General features: G+C 39.0%; 1 protein-coding gene across 4 annotated transcripts in view; it reads left to right on the top strand.

Annotated features, from left to right (window-relative positions):
- ppm1ba (protein phosphatase, Mg2+/Mn2+ dependent, 1Ba) overlaps positions 1 to 17,491 on the top strand; it is a 32,370-nt gene extending 14,879 nt beyond the window's left edge. For 3 of the 4 annotated variants that reach the window (XM_067422023.1, XM_067422025.1, XM_067422024.1), the window contains exons 2-6: positions 6,632 to 7,501; positions 7,602 to 7,719; positions 9,118 to 9,229; positions 9,460 to 9,517; positions 16,200 to 17,491. In XM_067422023.1, coding sequence (XP_067278124.1) covers positions 6,647 to 7,501; positions 7,602 to 7,719; positions 9,118 to 9,229; positions 9,460 to 9,517; positions 16,200 to 16,229 — 1,173 coding nt within the window. In that variant the 5' untranslated portion in view covers positions 6,632 to 6,646 and the 3' untranslated portion in view covers positions 16,230 to 17,491. Of the gene's footprint in view, positions 1 to 6,631; positions 7,502 to 7,601; positions 7,720 to 9,117; positions 9,230 to 9,459; positions 9,518 to 13,676; positions 13,694 to 16,199 lie in introns of all 4 variants that reach the window. The other variant, XM_067422026.1, reaches the window with a different exon arrangement.
- Positions 17,492 to 20,685: the final 3,194 nt, after the last annotated feature.

The following is a 20,685-nucleotide window of genomic DNA, read 5'->3' on the forward strand; positions in this document are numbered from 1 at the left end:
TAGAGTAACTCAGTTACTTTTTGGAACAAGTAGTGAGTAACTATAACTAATTACTTTTTTAAAGTAACGTTCCCAACACTGCTTAAAAGTTGAACTTGATGGTACGTTTACACGAGTCACACGACAACCATGTACTAAAAATGGGAAAAAGTTTTTCCAAATTGTGTTTCCACAAATTCCCAGGTTTGTAGTTTACATGGAGATGATAACAGTATTGTTTGCAAAAATCTCAATTTGAATCCTGTTTTCAAAAGTTTTCAGGCCACCAAAATGCTGCTGTCCTGTAAATAATGGCCAAAATGCATAGATCTTTTAGTTAAAAAGAGTGTAGCGTAAACTGCACCTGAATGCTCTGCAAGCCCTTTCTTTGTCATTCCCTACTTAAATTGAACCAAGGGCTGTTACTGTGTTACGTGTTAAAGCTTGTGAGGTTTACTTAATGAAATTAATGACTGCGTGCTTAATCATAGGACAACATGTTGTTAAAGCTAGCTATAAAAGGTTGTTTGCGCTGCTGGAAAAACTTGCAAGTTACTTGGATTAGTGTTGGACTTGAATAGCTTATGCAGAACAGTAGTCAAACTTTCACAGTGGAAGTAACCTATTTGTCCTCATTTCGAATGGACTTGGAATTGTTATACATTTGTGTACTTCTGTAATGTTTGCTTAGAATTGAAGCTGTAACCTGTGAACAAAAAGAGCTGTCGTGTGACTGATCTGGCAGGGTGGCTGACCTCCTTTCACCGTTGGCTGACTGTGAGCTCTGAGTTCCAGAACACTGCTAGCACTGTTGGATTAAACCTGTGATACAGAGGTCATCGCAGCATGAGTAAATAGGGTCACTTTCACCCTTTCCTGTAAATAGATCCGTGAGTTTGTCTCCTCCTCTCTAAATCTGACCAGTTTCTTAGCATGTGTGTTTTTTCATGGTTCCATTATGGAGGACAATAAATGACTTGAGTATAAACCTTGATCTAGCTGTGTTCGCCGGTCTTCAAGACACAGCAGCTAGGGCTGCACGTTTTCAAGTTTTTCATTAACCGTTAACCGAGGCCCTTAGCGGTTAATACTCGGTTAACCATAGTGTGCGTCAGGGTTATTTTTATCTTATTAATTTGACGACCACCATCTCCGTAGTGAACGCGCCTATATAGAGAAATGCACATCATGGATTACATAATCAGAGAGTAGCCTATTTCTTTTCGTTTTAAATTGTTAAAAGACATTTCAAGTTTCTTAAGATCTATTTCATGTCTGCGAGGCGTACGCTGAGTTTCGTTAAATTAGGATGAGATGCGCTCCAGTTCACGAGCAATGCGAGTGGCCGCGAGGGCGCCTGCACGATTAGAGCATGTAACGTTAGTAAAATATGCAGCCGAGAACGATTCACACAGACACAGCGTTTGACTCGCTGTTGACTCTAGTTTGACTGAGCCTCTCCCGGCAGAGAGTTCAAGCATCTGTGGACTCGTTCCTTCAGCTCTGGCCATCTTGCTCTCAGTCTGCGATTAGCTTTTTTGTTTTCTTCATTACAGTTAAAGTAACGTCTGCTTTTCTCTAGTCATTCACAAGTTTCTCACTTCAAACTTTCTTTCTTCTGATCCGTTATGAACAGCGCGCGCGGCTCGCGCTCTGCTTCTGCCCTAATGCGACTTTTAGTCCAGTGCGCAGAAAGCTGGTCATGACTTATTCTTGTGGATATTACAAATGTCTGGGAGCGCTCTGGCGGTCTCTAGGGGTGCAAACATATATTACAACTAAATTCAAGGCACGTCATTGACGCCACTTAACCGAGCAAAATGTTTCACTCGGTTACGCAATTTTTAACGGTTAATCGGTCAATCGGTTAACCATGGACACCCCTAACAGCAGCCCATCTTCACATGCGCTCAGAAACGGAGACAAACATGGGGCGCCCACTAAACCCTTTACTTTCGCATGTAATCGAGGCACACCTCCTTTTAGGACACAGCACTGGATATAGCAAATTTATTTGAAGTGTGCGAGAGAACAATTAATCCGGGAATGGCACAGCATGGAATAAGGTTATAACATTCTGTCAGCTATACATTTTGATGACCCTTATATTTGTTTAGTGAATTTATACTCATATGTTGTGAATTATTGTAACTTTTCAAAACCACCTCCATACCTCCTCCATTACCTATTCTCAATTTATTTATAACCTCTATAAGGTTGATCATTTGCACATTTTTATGCTGTGTCAATTTAAATATCCAGGTGCACATAGACAATAGAAAATGTCTGCATCTCTCAAGTTGTTACTTGCCCAACGCTGCAACACACATCCTAAGCGTGCCCAGAATGCTGAATAATCTTACACATTTTTCTGAGCATTCACTCACATAAAATGTTTACAAAATTGTCAAATTGCCTTGTCGATTATCATCGTAAACATAGTCGGTTATGTCATAAGTCAGCGCAAACATAAAATTTCAAAATCCTTCTGCACGCGATAGGATAGCGCTACAACCAACCAGAGCAACGTGAAGCGGAGCTATAGTTGATAGATTAAACTTTCGCCGTATCCGTGTCAGGAAAACTCCAAACACATCTTCCCTTTTTAAGAATGACTTCAGTGCCGTTCTTTGTTCTTTTCTCAGAGAAAAGCTTAACTCCAAGTCTTCCAGAGTCGCGGCCAAAGCTGATTCGAAAGACCGCTGTTCACCAGCTTCTGTGTTTACTAGTAGCACGCAAGCGCAACTCGTCCGTCATTATGTTAAGCCCCGCCCACCGACTCTATAACACGGTGTGATTGGCCTGACCAGAGTTTGGCTTTTACAGCTCAGATGTGTATTGAGAGTTGCTAGACGACACTCGTGGCAGATTAGATTTGCTGCGGCTAGTGTGTGTCTAGATTTCTAGGCTATGAAAAAGCAGTATTGTGAGCAAAAAGCTGGAAAATCATGTTTTTGTCAAAGACTTCAGCTGGATCAGATTCAGATCGATGATTGGAGTTAGATAGCGTCCATCAGCACCTAGTCTCAGTCTCAAACACCAACTGGTTGAATTGGCTGAATGTCTGATGCATATGGCACACTTGTCTAGAAACACTTCAGGAGTTTTGAAGTGGTCGACTGAAAATGCTGTAACGGCAAACACCCTTTGTTGAAGAAGAATGACATTATGACAGTGCGCTTACCATGATCAACTAAACGCTGGATTTTCAAAAGTATGTAAAGTTTGCGGCTCCATTGTTGTAGTAAATTTGCACAACATTCTTGAATGAATAACTTATAGATGTGTACTGGTCTGTTATTGCAGGGACCCCTTAAAGGGTTAGTTCACCCAAAAATGAAATGTATGTCATTAATGACTCTCCCTAATGTCGTTCCACAGTGACCTCCGTTCATCTTCAGAATACAGTTTTAAGATATTTTATATTTAGTCCAACAGCGTATCTAAGTGTAGGCACACTATACTGTCCATGTCCAGAAAGGGAATAGAAACATCATCAAATTAGCCCATATGTGACATCAGTTAGTTCATTAGAATCTCGTGAAGCAAAATAAATTTTGGTCCAAAAAAAAAAAAAAAAAAAAACTACGACTTTATTTAACATTTTCTTCTCTTCCCTGTTTGTTTTCAATCCTCAAATAAAGATTCAAATGGTCATGAATCAGCGGATTGATTCATGATTTGGATCACGTGTCAAACTGCTGAAATCACGTGACATTGGTAATCCGAATCATGAATCTATCCACTGATTCATAAGCATTTCAATCTTTGTTTGAGGATTGAAAACAAACATAAAATAACTTAAACTGTGTTCCGAAGATGAACGGAAGTCTTACGGGTGTGGAACGACAGTAGGGTGAGTCATTAATGACATCAATTACATTTTTGGGTGAACTAACCCTTAAACATATCATGCGAAACAACACGAACTGTGATTGGTTGCGTTACATGTCAGTCAAACATCCTCTTGGGTGGTCCTTGAGCAATGAATGCTACAAAAGAGTACAGACTCAGTCAATCAATCAATCAATCAATCAATCAATGTGTATGTATAGAGTAGGGATGGGACGAAATATCGTTTGACAAAATTTCGCGATACAAAACTTGACGAAACGCATCGAGGTTGAAAAAAATGGATCGCGAAATAAAGATAGATGGCACTGCTGCATGATTTGCGTAGTATATAAATAATTTACTGTATTATGTGTGTGTGTGTGTGTGTGTGTATGGGGCAGACATAACAAAACGCAGCGCGCATTTTCTGTTTGATCTGAGGCATAGTTGGAAAAAGTGAGAGCAGTCAGACGCAAAGGATGCAGCAGCAAACATTAATAGGGAAAGAAAAGGGTTGACATTAGCATTAATATTCTAAACCAAAAATGCAGTTATTGCCTACATAAGCTACCATATTTTCTGTTTAACTTTTATAAGACTCCAGAAAGAAAATGTGTTTTTTCACTGAACACATTCTCTGGCGTCTGAGCGCGATGCACTGCAGCTCACTCTCGCTCACTCTCACTCTCGCTCGAGGTAAATCATTAACACCATAACCCCTTACAGAACACGTGTTTTATTGAGCTAAATACATTACAATCGGCTAAAACTAATGCACAGGTTACTTTCTTGAACAAGCGCGCTTCCGAGTCGTCCGTGTTCTTCACACTGTCCACGTGAATCACGGCCCAGTTCGGCGCGCACGCAAAATACCGGCAGTTCAATAGGGAATGCAGATCTCTTAAAGGGGCCACACTATATTCCTCCTCGTGTAATATGGACCTCCTCCAGGTATGGTGTGGTTCTGGTGCGCTCACTGGTACACATTAACAATTTTTCATACGAACTTTTCCCTGTTCTGAATTAAACTGCCAGTGTAAAAACTCCCTTTATATTGTTAAAATGAGAGAAATCACTACTTACTCATTATTTTTAAGTTTAGGCTTAAGAGACATGAACAATTTCTTAGATAAACATATCTATGACCTTTGATATGTCTAGTCTTCATGCTGTATTGATTATTATTGAATAAGTATGGTTTCACTAATAATAAATGTACATTTGCATAAAACATGCATATTTGTCCATACCTATGTTGATTAGAATATTAAAAACTTAATTTAAACTTAATTTAAGATACATTTACAATTGCTAAAAAGGTGCGATTAAATTGCGATTAATCGCGAGTTAACTCATGACAATCATGCAGTTAATCGCGATTCAATATTTTAATCGATTGACATCCCTACAGTGCCCTCCACAATTATTGGCACCCCTGTTTAAGATGTGGTCGCAGACTTCTAAAAATTCTCTTTTTTTAAACAACATAGAACCAAAATCCAAAAAAAGAGAAAAATCCTACCTTTCGTTTTAGTACATTACTTTGGTGGTTAAAAAAAAAAAAATCATAGATTTGGAAAGACTTTTTTTTTTGATATCGTATCGTGACATATCGTATCGTAACCCTGGCATATCGAGGTGCATCGTATCGTGAGTTTAAGTGTATCGTCCCATCCCTAGTATAGAGGACATTTAAACACAACCAAGGTTGACCAAAGTGCTGTACAAGGTATAAAAGAAAACAAGAAAATAAAAAAGTATAAGAACAAGAACAAGAACAGGCCGTCAACTGCCGTCAGCATTCTTTTACATATGCATCTGCTTATATGAGATGGCTCATTTCTGCTGCTGCTTCGCCTGTATTTTGATCTGGAGATTCTATACTCATTCTGTATTAATTTTTGCATCAATATTTCTCTGTATATGCATTTTTGCATGCAGTCAGTGCAGACAACACAATGGAATGTTGTTGACTATTTGTCAATGTTATTTTGTGGCACCCAGTCTTTCTCGCTCATCACATCTCATACAGTTCAGTCAGCTAAAAATCTGTAAGGCATAATGTACAGTCAGCCGGTTGTTATCACAAAACAAACAGGACCCTAACGTGAAGCTGAGGGGTTTACTTTTTTACCACTTTGTGATAATGATCTGCTGACTGTACATTATCCACCTTATTTAATGTCTACCGAGCAAATAAATGCACAAGAAATATTGTAGAGTGTGTAAAAGTGGTCAAATATACAGAATTTAATGGATTAGCAACTTGATTCACCTCAGAAGTGAAGCAGCAGCACTACACTGCTCATACAGAGCCATGTAATATGTATTTTTCAGTGGCTAACACTTGAATAGCAGTGTAGGATACACTGCTATAGCAGTAAAGCAGCCCTGCACAGGCAATTGGATTATCTGGGCTGCAGTTTGTTGATTTTCAGAAGCTACGCCCACTCAATGGCTTCAGAGCCAAGAATCTCTACGTTTATTGCACTCAAAGTTTGTAGTTAATAGAAATCCGTCTATTGAGCACTAAGACTAAACCTTCCACATTTGTGTTCACTCTGCAGTGGGTGTTTTTGGACCATATGTGCTGGGATTTTTCTCCTCTAGTTTTAATCATGTCTGAAGCAGTGCTATTGATGTGGCGCTAAAGTGTTGATTTTTGAAGTGTTGCAGTGTGAGGGGATGCTTAATGTTTGCTCATGCTTTTAAGCTGCAGAGATCATACGTTTCTTTTGTGCTGCACTTTCCATGCCTTTTTCATATTGTCTACAGTGTTTGTTGTCTACATACTCAAAGGTTGTTTCTCTCTCTGCAGACGGTGGCTTGAGCCATGGGGACGTTTTTGGACAAACCCAAAACAGAGAAGCATAATGTTCATGGAGAGGGGAACGGCCTGCGTTTTGGCCTCAGCAGCATGCAGGGATGGAGGGTGGAGATGGAGGATGCGCACACCGCAGCTGTAGGCCTGCCTCACGGTCTGGAAGACTGGTCCTTCTTTGCAGTCTATGACGGTCACGCCGGCTCACGTGTTGCTAACTACTGCTCTAAACACCTGTTGGAACACATCGTCGCCGCGGGGTCGGCAGATGAACTGCGGAAGGCCGGTGCTTCGGCACCCGAGACACCAGCCATAGAGGCGGTCAAGAGGGGTATCCGTGCTGGTTTCCTGAGGATCGACGAGCACATGCGCAGTTTCACAGACCTGCGGAATGGCATGGATCGCAGTGGCTCCACAGCAGTGGCTGTTTTGCTCTCTCCGGAACATCTGTACTTCATTAACTGCGGGGATTCGCGGGCCCTTCTCTGCCGCAACGCGCACGTCTGCTTCTCCACGCTGGATCATAAGCCCTGCGACCCACGGGAGAAGGAGCGTATACAGAATGCTGGTGGCTCTGTGATGATCCAGAGGGTTAACGGATCGCTGGCTGTGTCCCGAGCACTGGGTGACTATGACTACAAGTGCGTAGAAGGCATGGGTCCCACAGAGCAGCTTGTGTCTCCGGAACCAGAAGTATTCGAGATTGCTCGGTCCGATGCGGAGGATGAATTTGTGGTGCTGGCGTGTGACGGTATCTGGGATGTGATGACCAACGAGGAGCTTTGTGCCTTTGTTCGATCGAGGCTGGAGGTGTCAGATGACCTAGAGAGAGTGTGCAACGAGGTTGTGGACACTTGTCTACACAAGGTACAGTACCTTACCCCCACTTAAGTCTCTTATTTTGCATAAATGTTTTATTCTCAAGTGAGATCATTTTCTTTTTTCTTCTTTCTTTTTTCTCCTTCAGGGTAGTCGAGATAATATGAGTATTGTATTAGTATGTTTGCCAAATGCACCCCAGGTGTTAGAGGAGGCGGTAAAGCGAGATGCTGAGTTGGACAAGTACCTTGAATCCCGAGTGGAAGGTGAGAAACGGAAGAGCTCATTGATCTGCCACACGATACCTTGTCTGTTCATCATCTGGGGGCCATGCATGTCGCTTATTCAGCTTTAAAACCTCTAGATAGGCCATTGTCATATTAAAAAACAAAGATTGAATAAACCTGGAACTGAAACTGGTTTAAGCAAAGTGGACATAACTAAAATATACCCAAATTAATCAATCTGAATTGGAATGTATACTGAACTATATTAAAGTCAGATTGAAGATAATTTAAGGCCTGATATAGTGTTGTTGCAGGGGAATAAATCACCATATCATCAGCGTATAATGTTAATCTCAGTATTATTTGTATGTAATATAAATATTAGTGGCCCAAAGACCGATCCTTGGGGTATGCCTTTAGTCACACTCAAGGTTTTCGAAGTAACCAGTTTTTTTTTTTTAATCCTGTCCACAATATTACATGAATCCTCAATACTTGATGGTAATTATAAGTTTTAATATTTTTCCCAAAAAAGTTTTTGGATTATTAGAAATTAGAAGGACAGAAAGTGGCGTAGATGCCATTTGCTTGGATATATTTTAAGTTTCTAAATACGTGAGGCCACTGTTTATCTGTCCAGATTAATTAATTGCAGCATATGCATTTTATTAAAAAGAAATGTCCTTTTCCCTCACACTTGAACATACTACCCTGTCTCCACACCCTTTCATCTTCCTCTTTTTCTAGTTTAATATCTCCTGGTAGGTGATAGCCTGAACCCATTTCTTTTTACCTTTTTTTTGGACATTGATCATATTCTGGCAACTGTTTGTTCATTTTCTGGGGTTTTGGGGGTTATGTAAGCGCTTGGCTTTGGGCAAAGGTTGGGGTAACGTTGTTGTAATGTTTGGCTGGTTGCTGAGAGGGCCTGAGGGAGTCGTCGGCACTACTGCTGTAGTGAGGAATGTGCTGGCTGAACATTTAACTGGCGACAGGCCTAGAGACGCCCAGATCAGCCCAACTGGGCCACACACTTTCCTTTTAGAGTCTCACTCTTGTCTCTCATTGTCTTCTTTCTGTCCTCTCCTCTCCTCTCCTCTCCTCTCCTCTCCTCTCCTCTCCTCTCCTCTCCTCTCCTCTCCTCTCCTCTCCTCTCCTCTCCTCTCCTCTCCTCTCCTCTCCTCTCCTCTCCTCTCCTCTCCTCTCCTCTCCTCTCCTCTCCTCTCCTCTCCTCTCCTCTCCTCTCCTCTCCTCTCCTCTCCTCTCCTCTCCTCTCCTCTCCTCTCCTCTCCTCAATGCATCACTCATTTCTCAATACACATATACAGTAGGTCACGTATACATTACGTCCTACTTGCGTACATTGTAGTGTTCCATTAAATGGAACAGTCAAATAAATAATAAACCTGTATTTTATCCTTTCTGTCTCTTAATCAGAGCTCATAGAGAAAGCAGGGGAAGAAGGTGTGCCTGAGCTATTGATTGTCATGAGCACCCTGTCCCAAGAAAGCATCCCGAATCTCCCACCAGGGGGCGGCCTTGCCAGCAAGTGAGTAAATATCATAGTTACAAAGCACACAGAGGTTCTCACCAGCACAAACACGTTTACGAGACACAGGGTTCCGCATCTAATGTGTAAGAATTTGGAATGCTAACACAACATTTGCAGGTTCAATCTCAAATTGGCTTGACCCAGAGTACAGCTTAACTGTATGTATAGACTTTACCCCAAAATCTTTGGAATTTTATTATTATAATAATAGTTTTTTTTTGTTGCAGGCACAGTGTTATTGAAGCAGTGTACAACCGGATGAACCCCCAAAGAGAAGAGGATGGTGTGAGTATGAATAGAGTCTTGGTTTTTAAAGGTTTAGAACCTCTCGGCGTGATGTCTGTACATTTTGCCCATTTATGGTCTTACCATAAAAGGTAGACATTAGAGGTGTAACGGTTCAAATTACTCACGGTTTGGTTTTTATCACAGTTCGGTATGTTCAGGGAAAAAATGACTATGGTCATATAAAAATATAGAAAAGATCTAATCAGACTATGAGTGCACACGCATAAATGACTGGTCATATTAGAGCATATGGCACTTGCATTGAACAAGTTTAGTGTACCCATCGACAGAAACATGCATTAGCCTAACTCTGTCTGTCTGTTTTAGGTGTTATTTTCAACAAACATATATAATAGATGTCGTCAGATTTTAAATGAACCGGGGTGGTAGTGCATGCCGAATGGTGGTTGGAGAACTGAGTGGTTCGACTGTTTTACAGAGAACCGTTACATCCCTAGTAGACATGTGTAAATGTTACCGTTCCCTTGATCTTTGAATTCATCTCATCATGAGACGTTACCTTGTTTTGTGCCTCGCGCCCTGGACCCATTTATACCTGGTATTAAAGGGATAGTTCCCCCAAAAATGAAAATTATTCCATAATTTACTCACCCTGAAGCCACAATGTATATGACATTCTACTTTAAAATTAATACAATTGGAATTATATAGAAATGTCCTGGCTAATCCAAGCATTATAACAGCAGTGAATGGCAGCCCAAAAAAGTCCATCCATCCATTATAAAAGTAATCCACATGGCTCTGGGGGTTAATGAAGGCCTTCTGAAGTTAACTGGTAGGTTTGTGTGAGAAAAATATCATAAAATAAAATATCTAGCTTCCGGCGGACCGCCTTTTGTATTCAACTTATGAAGAAAGTGTGTGCTTATGAAGAAAGCTCTGTGTGCGTTTAACACTTCTCGCAATTCAAAATGCTTGCACTGCGTCCGTCGTCATCATTGCGCCAGCTGCGCTTTTTTTGTAACTTGAATATATGGAAGGCGGACCGGAAGCTAGAATTTTGACATTATAACATGTTAAATATTTATATTTTTCTTGCAAACACCCGTCAATTTGCTTCAGAAGGCCTTTATTAACTCCTCGGAATTGGTGTGGATTACTTTTATAATGGATGGATGCACTTTTTTGGGCTGCCATTCACTTCCTTTATAATGCTTGGAAGAGCAAGTAATTTTTTTTTATATAACTCAGATTATATTCATCTGAAAGGAGAAAGTCATATACACCTAGGATGGCTTGAGGGGGAGTAAATCATGGGGTAATTTTCATTTTTGGGTGAGCTATCCCTTCAACCAGTCTCTCTGTGTTCTTTTCTCTCATCAGAGTATTCTCTCTCTCTCCATCCTACTTGCCTGCTCGTGATTTATTTACTGCAGAGAGTAAAACATCCTGCTCAAATCACAGCTGTAATGAGCTCATTGAAATTATCCTCTGGCCCAAAGCACAGTGGGTGAGATCACCACACCACAAACACTCCTAATACATCCCATCAAGGAGATGAACTGAGATTTATCAACCTGTAATAATGACGAATCAGACATGATTTGTAAACTAACAAGTGTTATTTTAATAACTTATAAGTAGGTTTTCGAATATGCCATTATGAACTCTTCTTCAGCCATGTCTCATGATGATCATGTCTCTGTGTGATCTGGCAAAACTGCAATGGGGATTGCATGTTGTAAAGCCTACAGTTGTATGTCTGTCTTGTTGTTGTTTGTTTGTGTGTGTGAGGTAAACACCTCAGGAGTATGTGTCTTAGTGTTTAATTAGTGAAACACATTGTCAAGTATTAGTCTGAACACTAGTTGGAGGGAGAGAGGGAGTTCTCTATGCTCTTGGACTCTCATCCTCAGGGTTGTCACAATACCAATTTTTTTGTTTGTTTTTGTATTTGATAACTGCCAGTCAGATTTCAGGATTCTTAATATTCTTTTGCTGCCACATAAACAATTAATCTATTGATTATAGATATTAAATCCTTTATTTAAAGTTCATATATTAACAAGTTTAATCGAAACAATGGAATGTATATTACCAGTCAAAAGTTTTATTTTTATTTAAAGAAATTGATACTTTTATTCAGCAAGGGTACATTAAATTAATCAAAAGTGACAGTAAAGACGTTTATAATGTTACACATTTCTATTTCAAATGCTGTTCTTTTAGGGTGTGTTCACACTTGTCATGTTTGGTTCGATTAAAACGAACCCTGGTGCGGTTGCTCGGTTAGTGCGGTTCATTTGAACATATGTGAACGCTGCCACCCGAACTCTGGTGCGCACCAAACAAGCGGACCGAGACCGCTAAAAAGATGGGTCTCGGTCCGCTTCCAAACCAACTCTGGTGCGGTTCGATTGATATATGAACGCAACACGGACCAAAGACATGTAAACGGACCAAAAACCGGACGTATAATATGTCACAAGATGCCACGCATAATGCAGCTGATTTAACGACGCGGAAAGATCGGTGTATCCAAAATGAGTAACGTTAACGTTAGAGGGCAAACGTAGAGCAACGAGGAAGAGCCTCATCAATATTTGGTCTGACGAGCATGTTTCGAAAATGCTAGAAAAAACACACAAAAAGCATACCTGGCTCTTCTCATCAAAGTTCCTGTGTTGCCCATTATTAGCAGGTACAGACGACAGAACGGCCGTCTCTGTTCTGCACAACGGAGGAAATACTGCTGCTGTTTTGAATGTTTTGAACATTTTATGAGCTCTTCATGAGTTCTCAGCGGGTAAAAATAATGCCACATGTACACGCATAAAATTATCGCGTTTAATCCAGCTTCCAGCACACAGCGTTGTTTTGAACATTTCATGAGCTCTTCATGAGTTCTCTGGTAAAAAATAATGCCATATGTGTTACACGCATAAAATGATCGCGTTTAATCCAGCACACAGCGTTGTTTTGAACATTTCATGAGCTCTTCATGAGTTCTCTGGTAAAAAATAATGCCATATGTGTTACACGCATAAAATGATCGCGTTTAATCCAGCACACAGCGTTGTTTTGAATGTTGTGAACATTTCATGAGCTCTTCATGGGTTCTCTGGTAAAAAATAATGCCATATGTACACGCATAAAATGCCCGCGCGTGTAATCCGCACACAGCATTGTTTTGCATGTTCGGTAAACGAGCTCCTACGTCATATAAACCGACCAATCAGGTTGTGAGCGTTTCCCTGTGCCTTTGGTTCGGTAACTTTAGGTTCGCTGTTAAAAATGCCCGTGTGAACGCTAAGCGGACCAGGACTATTATGTTTGTTTTTGTTTTTTGGTCCGGACCAAACTAACCAAACGAACCGAACTACAAGTGTGAACGCACCCTTAAACTTTTCACCAGAACTAGTCCAGAAATAATGGATCAGATGGATAGATAGATGGATAGATAGATAGATAGATAGATAGATAGATAGATAGATAGATAGATAGATAGATAGATAGATAGATAGATAGATAGATAGATAGATAGATAGATAGTAATTTGTAATTTTAATATTTCAGAAATTATAGTTTTTTACCTGTAATATTTTTCAGCCAAATTGCAGCCTTGTGCATAAGTGACTTCTTTCAAAAACAACCCCAAACATTCGATTTCAAGTGTAGCTCAGGTCTTGTTTTTAATTAATGGATGCATTTTATTTATTACAGAATTATTGATTTGAATTATTCAAGTTAACATTTAATAAAGCTGATTATTAACAAATAACTTTCCTGTCAGTATTGTTTTGATACATTTTATTATAATAGTGAGAGCAGTACAGTTAGCATTAAGTTTTAAACTTGATCAACAACTTGGTACTTTTGACATTCCTAGGCCTCATCAGCGAGTGATGTTTTGTTGTGAGAAGTAGACTAGATCCTTGTGTTTCTCTGTGATAGCCAGTGACGGTGTGTGGTAAGCTTTTGTCAATAAAAGTACTCTAAAATGTTTTTCACAGCCAGATTTTTACATTTAGAAATCGTATTCTTGGTCATGATCATAATTATATTCCTGTAGTTTACACACACAAAATAAAGGTTGGTATTTATATCCAGAACACACATAGTTAGAGACACATTAAGAGGATACTACACATTTACAGAACTAATGATGTATGTGTTCACCCTTTAATTAATGCAGCCCACCTGTTTCATTTGGTAAGTTGATTACTAATTGATACTAATTTCTACAAAAAAACAGCGACTTTGTCTGACAGACTACCCCATATGTACTGAATTTATGAATGCAGCGGTGGTTGAGGAGGGAATTTTCCATTTATTTAATTGCTGGTTTGCTGCTATCCCTGTTAGTGTCATGCCATTTGCAGTGTGACCAAACTGTCAAAGTAGTGCTATATTACCTGTTAAACATTTAAGCCATGTAGATAATTCACTTCTTTATTTGTGTTTTACATTACCAATGCAGTATTGTTCGTGTCAATGAATGCAGATGACTTATTTAACTTGGATTTCATTTCAAATCCTGCACACGTGTGATCGTGCCATGAAATGGCTTATCAAGAAGTGTTCTTGAAAGTCATATTAGAGAAAAGACATATTATTCACTAATTGGCCATTTAGGGTCTGGATCAGTTTTTCCACAATCTTTCATGTTGATGCTTTGCACATGCATGTTTTTCTCTGTGATGCAGGTGTGTATCTTTGGATTCTGAGAAAAGTAGGAAATATTGTCACAGTAGAGGAAGAAACACCAAATCAAAAATCCAAGATCTGATTATCAAAAATGTATTTTGTTTTCTGAATCATGTCCTTGCCTTATACAACACAATTAAATCTTTGATCTTGCAGTGTAGAAATTATTACTTCACAAGTTTTCCACTTATACAAATTAAATATTAGACAAAGAAACAAGAACTTGACAATTCTGGTTTCAAGGTTCGGTAATCACAGTAATGGTTAGCTGTAGTGGAATATGTTCTTTTTGTTTAGAGTTTTTTGCTGACACTTTGCTATAATTATGTGTTTGGACATTATTTCATTAAAGTAGTTTAAAGTTTGAGACCTGATAGACACATGACCTGAACTTTACTGAGCATGTGCTGAATATGTTCATATACAGGCTTAATACATTTAATGTATATTTTAGTAAAGGATTTAACCCAATTTATATATTCATACTGTAGGTCTGAGTTAAACTTTTGATCATTTTTCTCAGCGAAAAGCATATGTGTGTTACGTAACTGTTGAGTAATGTTGAGGTGTGCACTACTGTTTGAAAAATGTGGGGTCTTTTTATAATGTTTTGGAAAGAAGTCTCTTGCAATCATGAAGGCTGAATTTATATGATCAAAAATACAGTAACACATTAATATTGTGAAACCTTCCTGAATATATTTTAAAATGTAATTTATTCCTGTGATGGCAAAGCTGTATTTTCATCAGCCATTACTCTAGTCTCCAAACCACAGCCGAAAAAGTGACGATTCTCTGTCAACCAATTACAACCTGAAGTCAGTCTAACTTCACCCTTTACTACCAGACCACTGTGGTATGGTACGGTTCAAAATTAGGGTACCAATCACAACTTCTGACAATGGAAATGGCAATAATGGCATACAGTACCGCTTGGTGCAAACCAACCGTAGTAGTCTGATTTGGTGCTCAAGTAACATTTCTTATTATTAACAATGTTAAAAACAATTGGGGTTTTCCTGGCTATAATCCTGCTTGGCCTGGCCAAACCGAATTTAATCCTTTGCAAGTCATCATTTTGCAGTCTAGATTACAGCCAACACAGAAATATTAATTCAGTTAAGTACCATTCATATATTTCCACATCTCTGTTGAATATATATACATCTGTGTTTGGTGAACTAATGGTCACTCTTTTATTTGTTAAACACAATGCAGGATCCACTAAGTACACACTTCTTCATTACAAAGAAATGAATAAAAATATTATCATAAGCTATGACAAAAAATAAAACAAAAAAAATCAACTAATGAGTGTATAATTAAGCAGCAAAAAGTAATTCTTGAGAAAAATCTTGGTACGAATTTTTATATATATATATATATATATATATATATATATATATATATATATATATATATATATATATATATATATATATATATATATATAAATAAATTATGTATAGGGCTACACAAAAAATATAAAAATCAGACGTTGATTGTAACCATAATGTGCAGCTTTTTAATAGGTCAACAAGATAGGCTTTTAATAATCGTTCAGTGCACAAAACAATAATATGAAGCAAAGCACTTAAAGCAACATGGTGTCAGAGCGCCCTGCGGAAGTGCACATTGAAAAGTTCTTGGGGCAAAGAGAATGTTGAGCGCACAAATCCTAGTGTATATCTGTCATTGCTGAATCAAAGTATTAATTTCTTTCAAACAAAACTCTTACCCCAAACTTTTTATAGTTAGTGTAGAGCATGTAATTGTTTTTATGCTGCAAGGGTTACAATTGTCCCAATCGCTGTTACATTTGGTGGTTACACTCTAACTTGTATTAGATCTGACAACATAATGTAGCCTTTACTTTTAGCAAATGTGCAAATGTGTTTCATAGCAAAAGCTGGCAGGTAGATTGGGTTCGGGTTGACCCCGGTGATTGTGATAACGCTGATTTGATGACTTTGCCAGCTGACGGTTTTCTCTGTGTGGACTCTCTCTGCAGAGCGCTGCTGATCTTAAGGACCCATGGTAGTCGTCCAACCCTTGAGGGAAGAGAGCCCCTTTTCTACACAAGACATCAATTGTTCCATTATTTCTTTTGTTCCAGTGAAGAATCAACGGACAGTCTTTCAAGAGTCACAGCACAGTGGAAACACAGTACAACCAAAAGCATTACAAACACTTTTTTTCTAATACACGAGGGAAAGAATGGAGTTCCAGTTTTAAAAAAAAAACCTCAAACACAAAAATAACAAAATGCACATCATACAATAAAAAAAAACATTTTTCTCTCTTTTTTTTGTGGTGGCCGTGGGTGTTCATTTTAAAACCTAGGATGTTTTGCGGGATGGACACATATACGTGCTGTGGTGCCTTTTCCAGTCGGCTGCAAATTCGAGGGAGGTTTGCTAATGCCAGATGCCCTGAGTCCAGGATAAAATGTATAAACTTGGCAGCCCCTGGTACGGGCTTATGGATCATCACTGGGTTTAATTTGAGGATATATTTGACTGAGGAATGTGTGTGGAACTTGTTTTAAAGAATGGCTTCATTACTACATAACCTGCGTGGAAAGGATTGAAGCTTGTTGGCTTTTTCCACCTTCCCTCCCTCCTCGTGAGCGCTGACTGACCTTTAGATAGAACCGCGGACTTGACTCTGCTTCGTTTCGCAGGTTATCATTTGAATGGTTGTCAAAAGCTTTTTAATCCTGCTGTTTCAGAGAATATAGAATATATAGATAAATATATATAAAATCATATATTTTTTATTTTTCCCAAGTTTGACGTCTTTGTCGCTTATCGTGTGAAGCAATAGAGTAATGTTGGTGGCGACTGACAAGCGTGCCACATTGTGTGAAATACTTAAGACACACTAAGATTATGTACTTGTGTAACCCAGGAACTGTGGGTGATATTGGATAAAAGGGATTGTAACTGCCCACTAAAGCCACGCAGCTTTTCTCAGCTCCCCCCTTTGTATTATATCTCACAGTATTCTCTCCTTATCGAATGCACACTTTCGAATGCAGATGTGAACTTACAGCAACCTGCTTTTTTTCTTTCTTTTTCTTTCAGAGTATATTGTAAAGTGGTGTCTTTTTTTTTTTGGTTAGCTGAACATGAAAATACTAGCTTTGTGATGAATTCACAGATTATTTTTCTGATCTATCATACAAGTGTAATGTCGGTCTTGCTCAGATATGTTTTCAGCAGTCCATTGACTACATTACTCATTGGCCTCAGAACTTGAAAGGTGATATTGAGCAGAACAATAAAGCTACAGGAAAAAGCAGTCTTGCTCCTTATGTTTAATGAATCACAGTGGGATAGTTCTAATGGCTGAGATTCAACACTTTAACTTAACAGTAAGCATTAGTTCCATGTTCCAAGAGACTGGCATGTAAAGCTACCAACCAACTGTAGGTTGCCTTGTTTTTGTGTGCACTTTTGTGGTAAATAGCGCAATAATAGACTGTCATGGAATTTTTTTTTTTTTTTTTTTTTACAAATATGTATGGATGTTGTGAATGAGTAATTCTGAGTTCTGACTGAACAATGCTAAATATACCGTGTTGATCTACCAAGTGCCACAAACAAACAATAGCATGTTTCAAAGATTGGATGTCTTTTACTCTGGCAAACAAATCTAGTGTTCACTCATCGTATCAACTTTGCCAGGCGATCTGAGAAAAAAAAAATGTGTAGAATGTGCATCAGATGATCAGTGAGCAGACTAAAGATGCATTATTGTCAATAATATGTGTTGTGTTATCTAGGGTTTCATGAAAGCCTGTTTTAAATATTGCAGAATAAGTTTATTTATTTGTGTGTTTTAATTTGATCAAAGAAGATAAACAAAAAAAGTTCTGATGTACCTGTAACACTGAATGAATTGTGTAGTAGTTGAAGAGTGAAGGCCTATTCACATAAAAACAAATGTTCAGCATGTGATCCAATTTTTACATGCAATTTGTCTGTTCAGATCAATGTATGAGAACCTGCAGATGGGCATGCAATTAAGATGCAAAATCACTGTCTGACAGTAGGTGGTGCTTATAAAAAAATCTATTACTTGAAAATCTCCACAAATGAACACAACTTTTGAGTTTTGAAGCCTAAATAGAATGGCAAGAAGTAAAAAGTTAGGGTATAGACTTTAAACGAACTACAAGGTAGGCTATAAACGAACTACACCGCAATTACGACTTCAACATCACTAAGCTTCCAAATATTAGAAATTCTATAGAAACCTTAGGAAACTAGAAAATATAGAATGGTTAGAATAGTTTATAAACTGTGCTTAAACAAAATAAGTCAATGACTAGTAACTTATTCAGCCTTTAAACCAAAAATCATAATTGATATTTGAAAACATCATGGCTTTGGGATGATGGAACCGGAATGCTAACTCGTTCCTGCGTTTTGGCCTACAGAAATGCATCATCCCTGCAGCACACTATGGTATTTCTACTGATAGAAAGTAACCCTTTAAACCATTCCTGAACCATTTTTGCTTTGTGGCAGAGGCAAGGCGCATTATCCTGCTGAAAGAGGCCACAGTCACCAGGGGATACCGTTTTCATGAAAGAGTGTACATGGTCGACAACAATGCTTAGGTAGGTGGTATGTGTCAAAGTAACATCCACATTTATGGCAGGACACAAGGTTTCCCAGCAGAACATTGCACAAAGCATCATATTGCCTCTGCCTGCTTGCTTTCTTCCCGTAGTGAATCCTGGTGCCATGTGTTCCAAATGTAAGCAACGAACACACACCCGGCCAGTGACTTTAAAGAAAACGTGATTCATCCGTCCAGGCCACCTTCTTCCATTGCTCCATGGTCCAGTTCTGATGCTCACGTGCCCACTTTTGGCGCTTTCTGCGTTTACATGGGCACCCTGACTGGTCTGCGGCTTTGTAGCCCCATATGCAACAAACTGCGATGCACTGTGATCGGACTACATGGGCCAGCCTTCACTCCTCATGCATTAAAGGGCGGTTCACCTAAAAATGAAAATTGTATGTTTATCTGCTTATCCAAGATGTAGACGAATTCTTATCTAGTATTCCCTATCGCCATTACTTCCGCTGAAGGTCAAAATCCCGGTGCGATCATAGATATATTTACATAAATGCCTCATTCGACTTATCTGCACATGAACTAAGAGGAATATATATATCTTTGATCGTGTCGGTTTTTTGAACTTCTATAGCCCCTTTCACACTGCGATTCCGGCAAATACACGGATAATGCGAGAGATTTGGTCCATTCACACTGCCAGCGAAATACCGTAACGTGTGCTTTCACACACAACCCGTAACGGTCCTGGATCGAGTTGACACGTGACATCCGGATGTGACGTATAATGGCGAGCGATCTCAGCTTCAACGCGGATAGTAAGGAGCTCCATGGTCTCGACTTGTGTCCAGTTTGCACACATTTCTGCTTGTTTAATTTTAGTTTCTTTTGTATACGAACACTCTCTGCATTTAAAACACTGAGCTCTTCTGGCACTGCAGGGTTGTATTATTGAAAAAACAAGCACTAGGAGTCGCACGATAACTACGTACACGTTGCGGCATTAGTTTTGGCTTTTGATCACACAGCGCTCGTCCCGGGTCGAATCCCGCAATGTTACTAGGTCCCCGACCCGGGTTCAATTCGGTAATCAATTCCGGGACGTGGTTGCTTTCACACAGAAGGCGACCCGGCAATGTTCCAGGAATATTGCGGGTCCGACGTGCAGTGTGAAAGGGGCTTTAGACTGAGGAAATGGTGATGGGGAATACTAGATGAGATTCGTCTGATATGAGGTAAAAAAAAATAACTGTTCGGTTTCTCGTAGAAACCGATCGTTTCGTGTCTTAAGGCCAGAGATGGACAGTAAGCAAGTACATTTACTTGAGTACTGTACTTATAAGTACACTTGTTGGGTATCTGTACTTAACTTGAGTATTTTTTTTTAATTCCAGAAACTTATGACTTTAACTTCACTACACTTGAAAGACAAATGTATTTTTTACTCCACTACATTTCTGTCTAGGTTCTCGAAGTCGAAAGTCTTTTCTGTAACGGCTTTGAAAGGCAGTGGATGAATTTTTTCGTTTTTAAAAGTGTTTAGGTTTTTGCAGAAAGCTTTTCAGGAATCACTCTTGTAGAGTCACGTTAAGTTCAATGATTTCTCCGCATTTTTTTGAACTCTGATCACGTTATAGCAAAATGGAAGAAGACGGATGCCAAAATGTTCATTTGTCGAGTGTTCACATAAATAAAGTTGATTATGTCTTAAGTGAATGTAAACAGTTGGGAGAATATCAGATGTGTATCAGTGTATAGGATCTGTGCATTCAGCCTTAAAGTGACAGCAGCTTTGTAAAGGGCTTTGTAAATTTTATACAAACTTTTATACAAGTTTTAAATATATATATGAGTTTAAGTTAGTCGTATGTTAGTATGTCGGATGGAGCATCACTAACTGGCTTAAA

This window comes from Pseudorasbora parva, chromosome 17 (assembly GCF_024679245.1).
Source record: "Pseudorasbora parva isolate DD20220531a chromosome 17, ASM2467924v1, whole genome shotgun sequence".
Classification (NCBI taxonomy): Eukaryota; Metazoa; Chordata; class Actinopteri; order Cypriniformes; family Gobionidae; genus Pseudorasbora; species Pseudorasbora parva.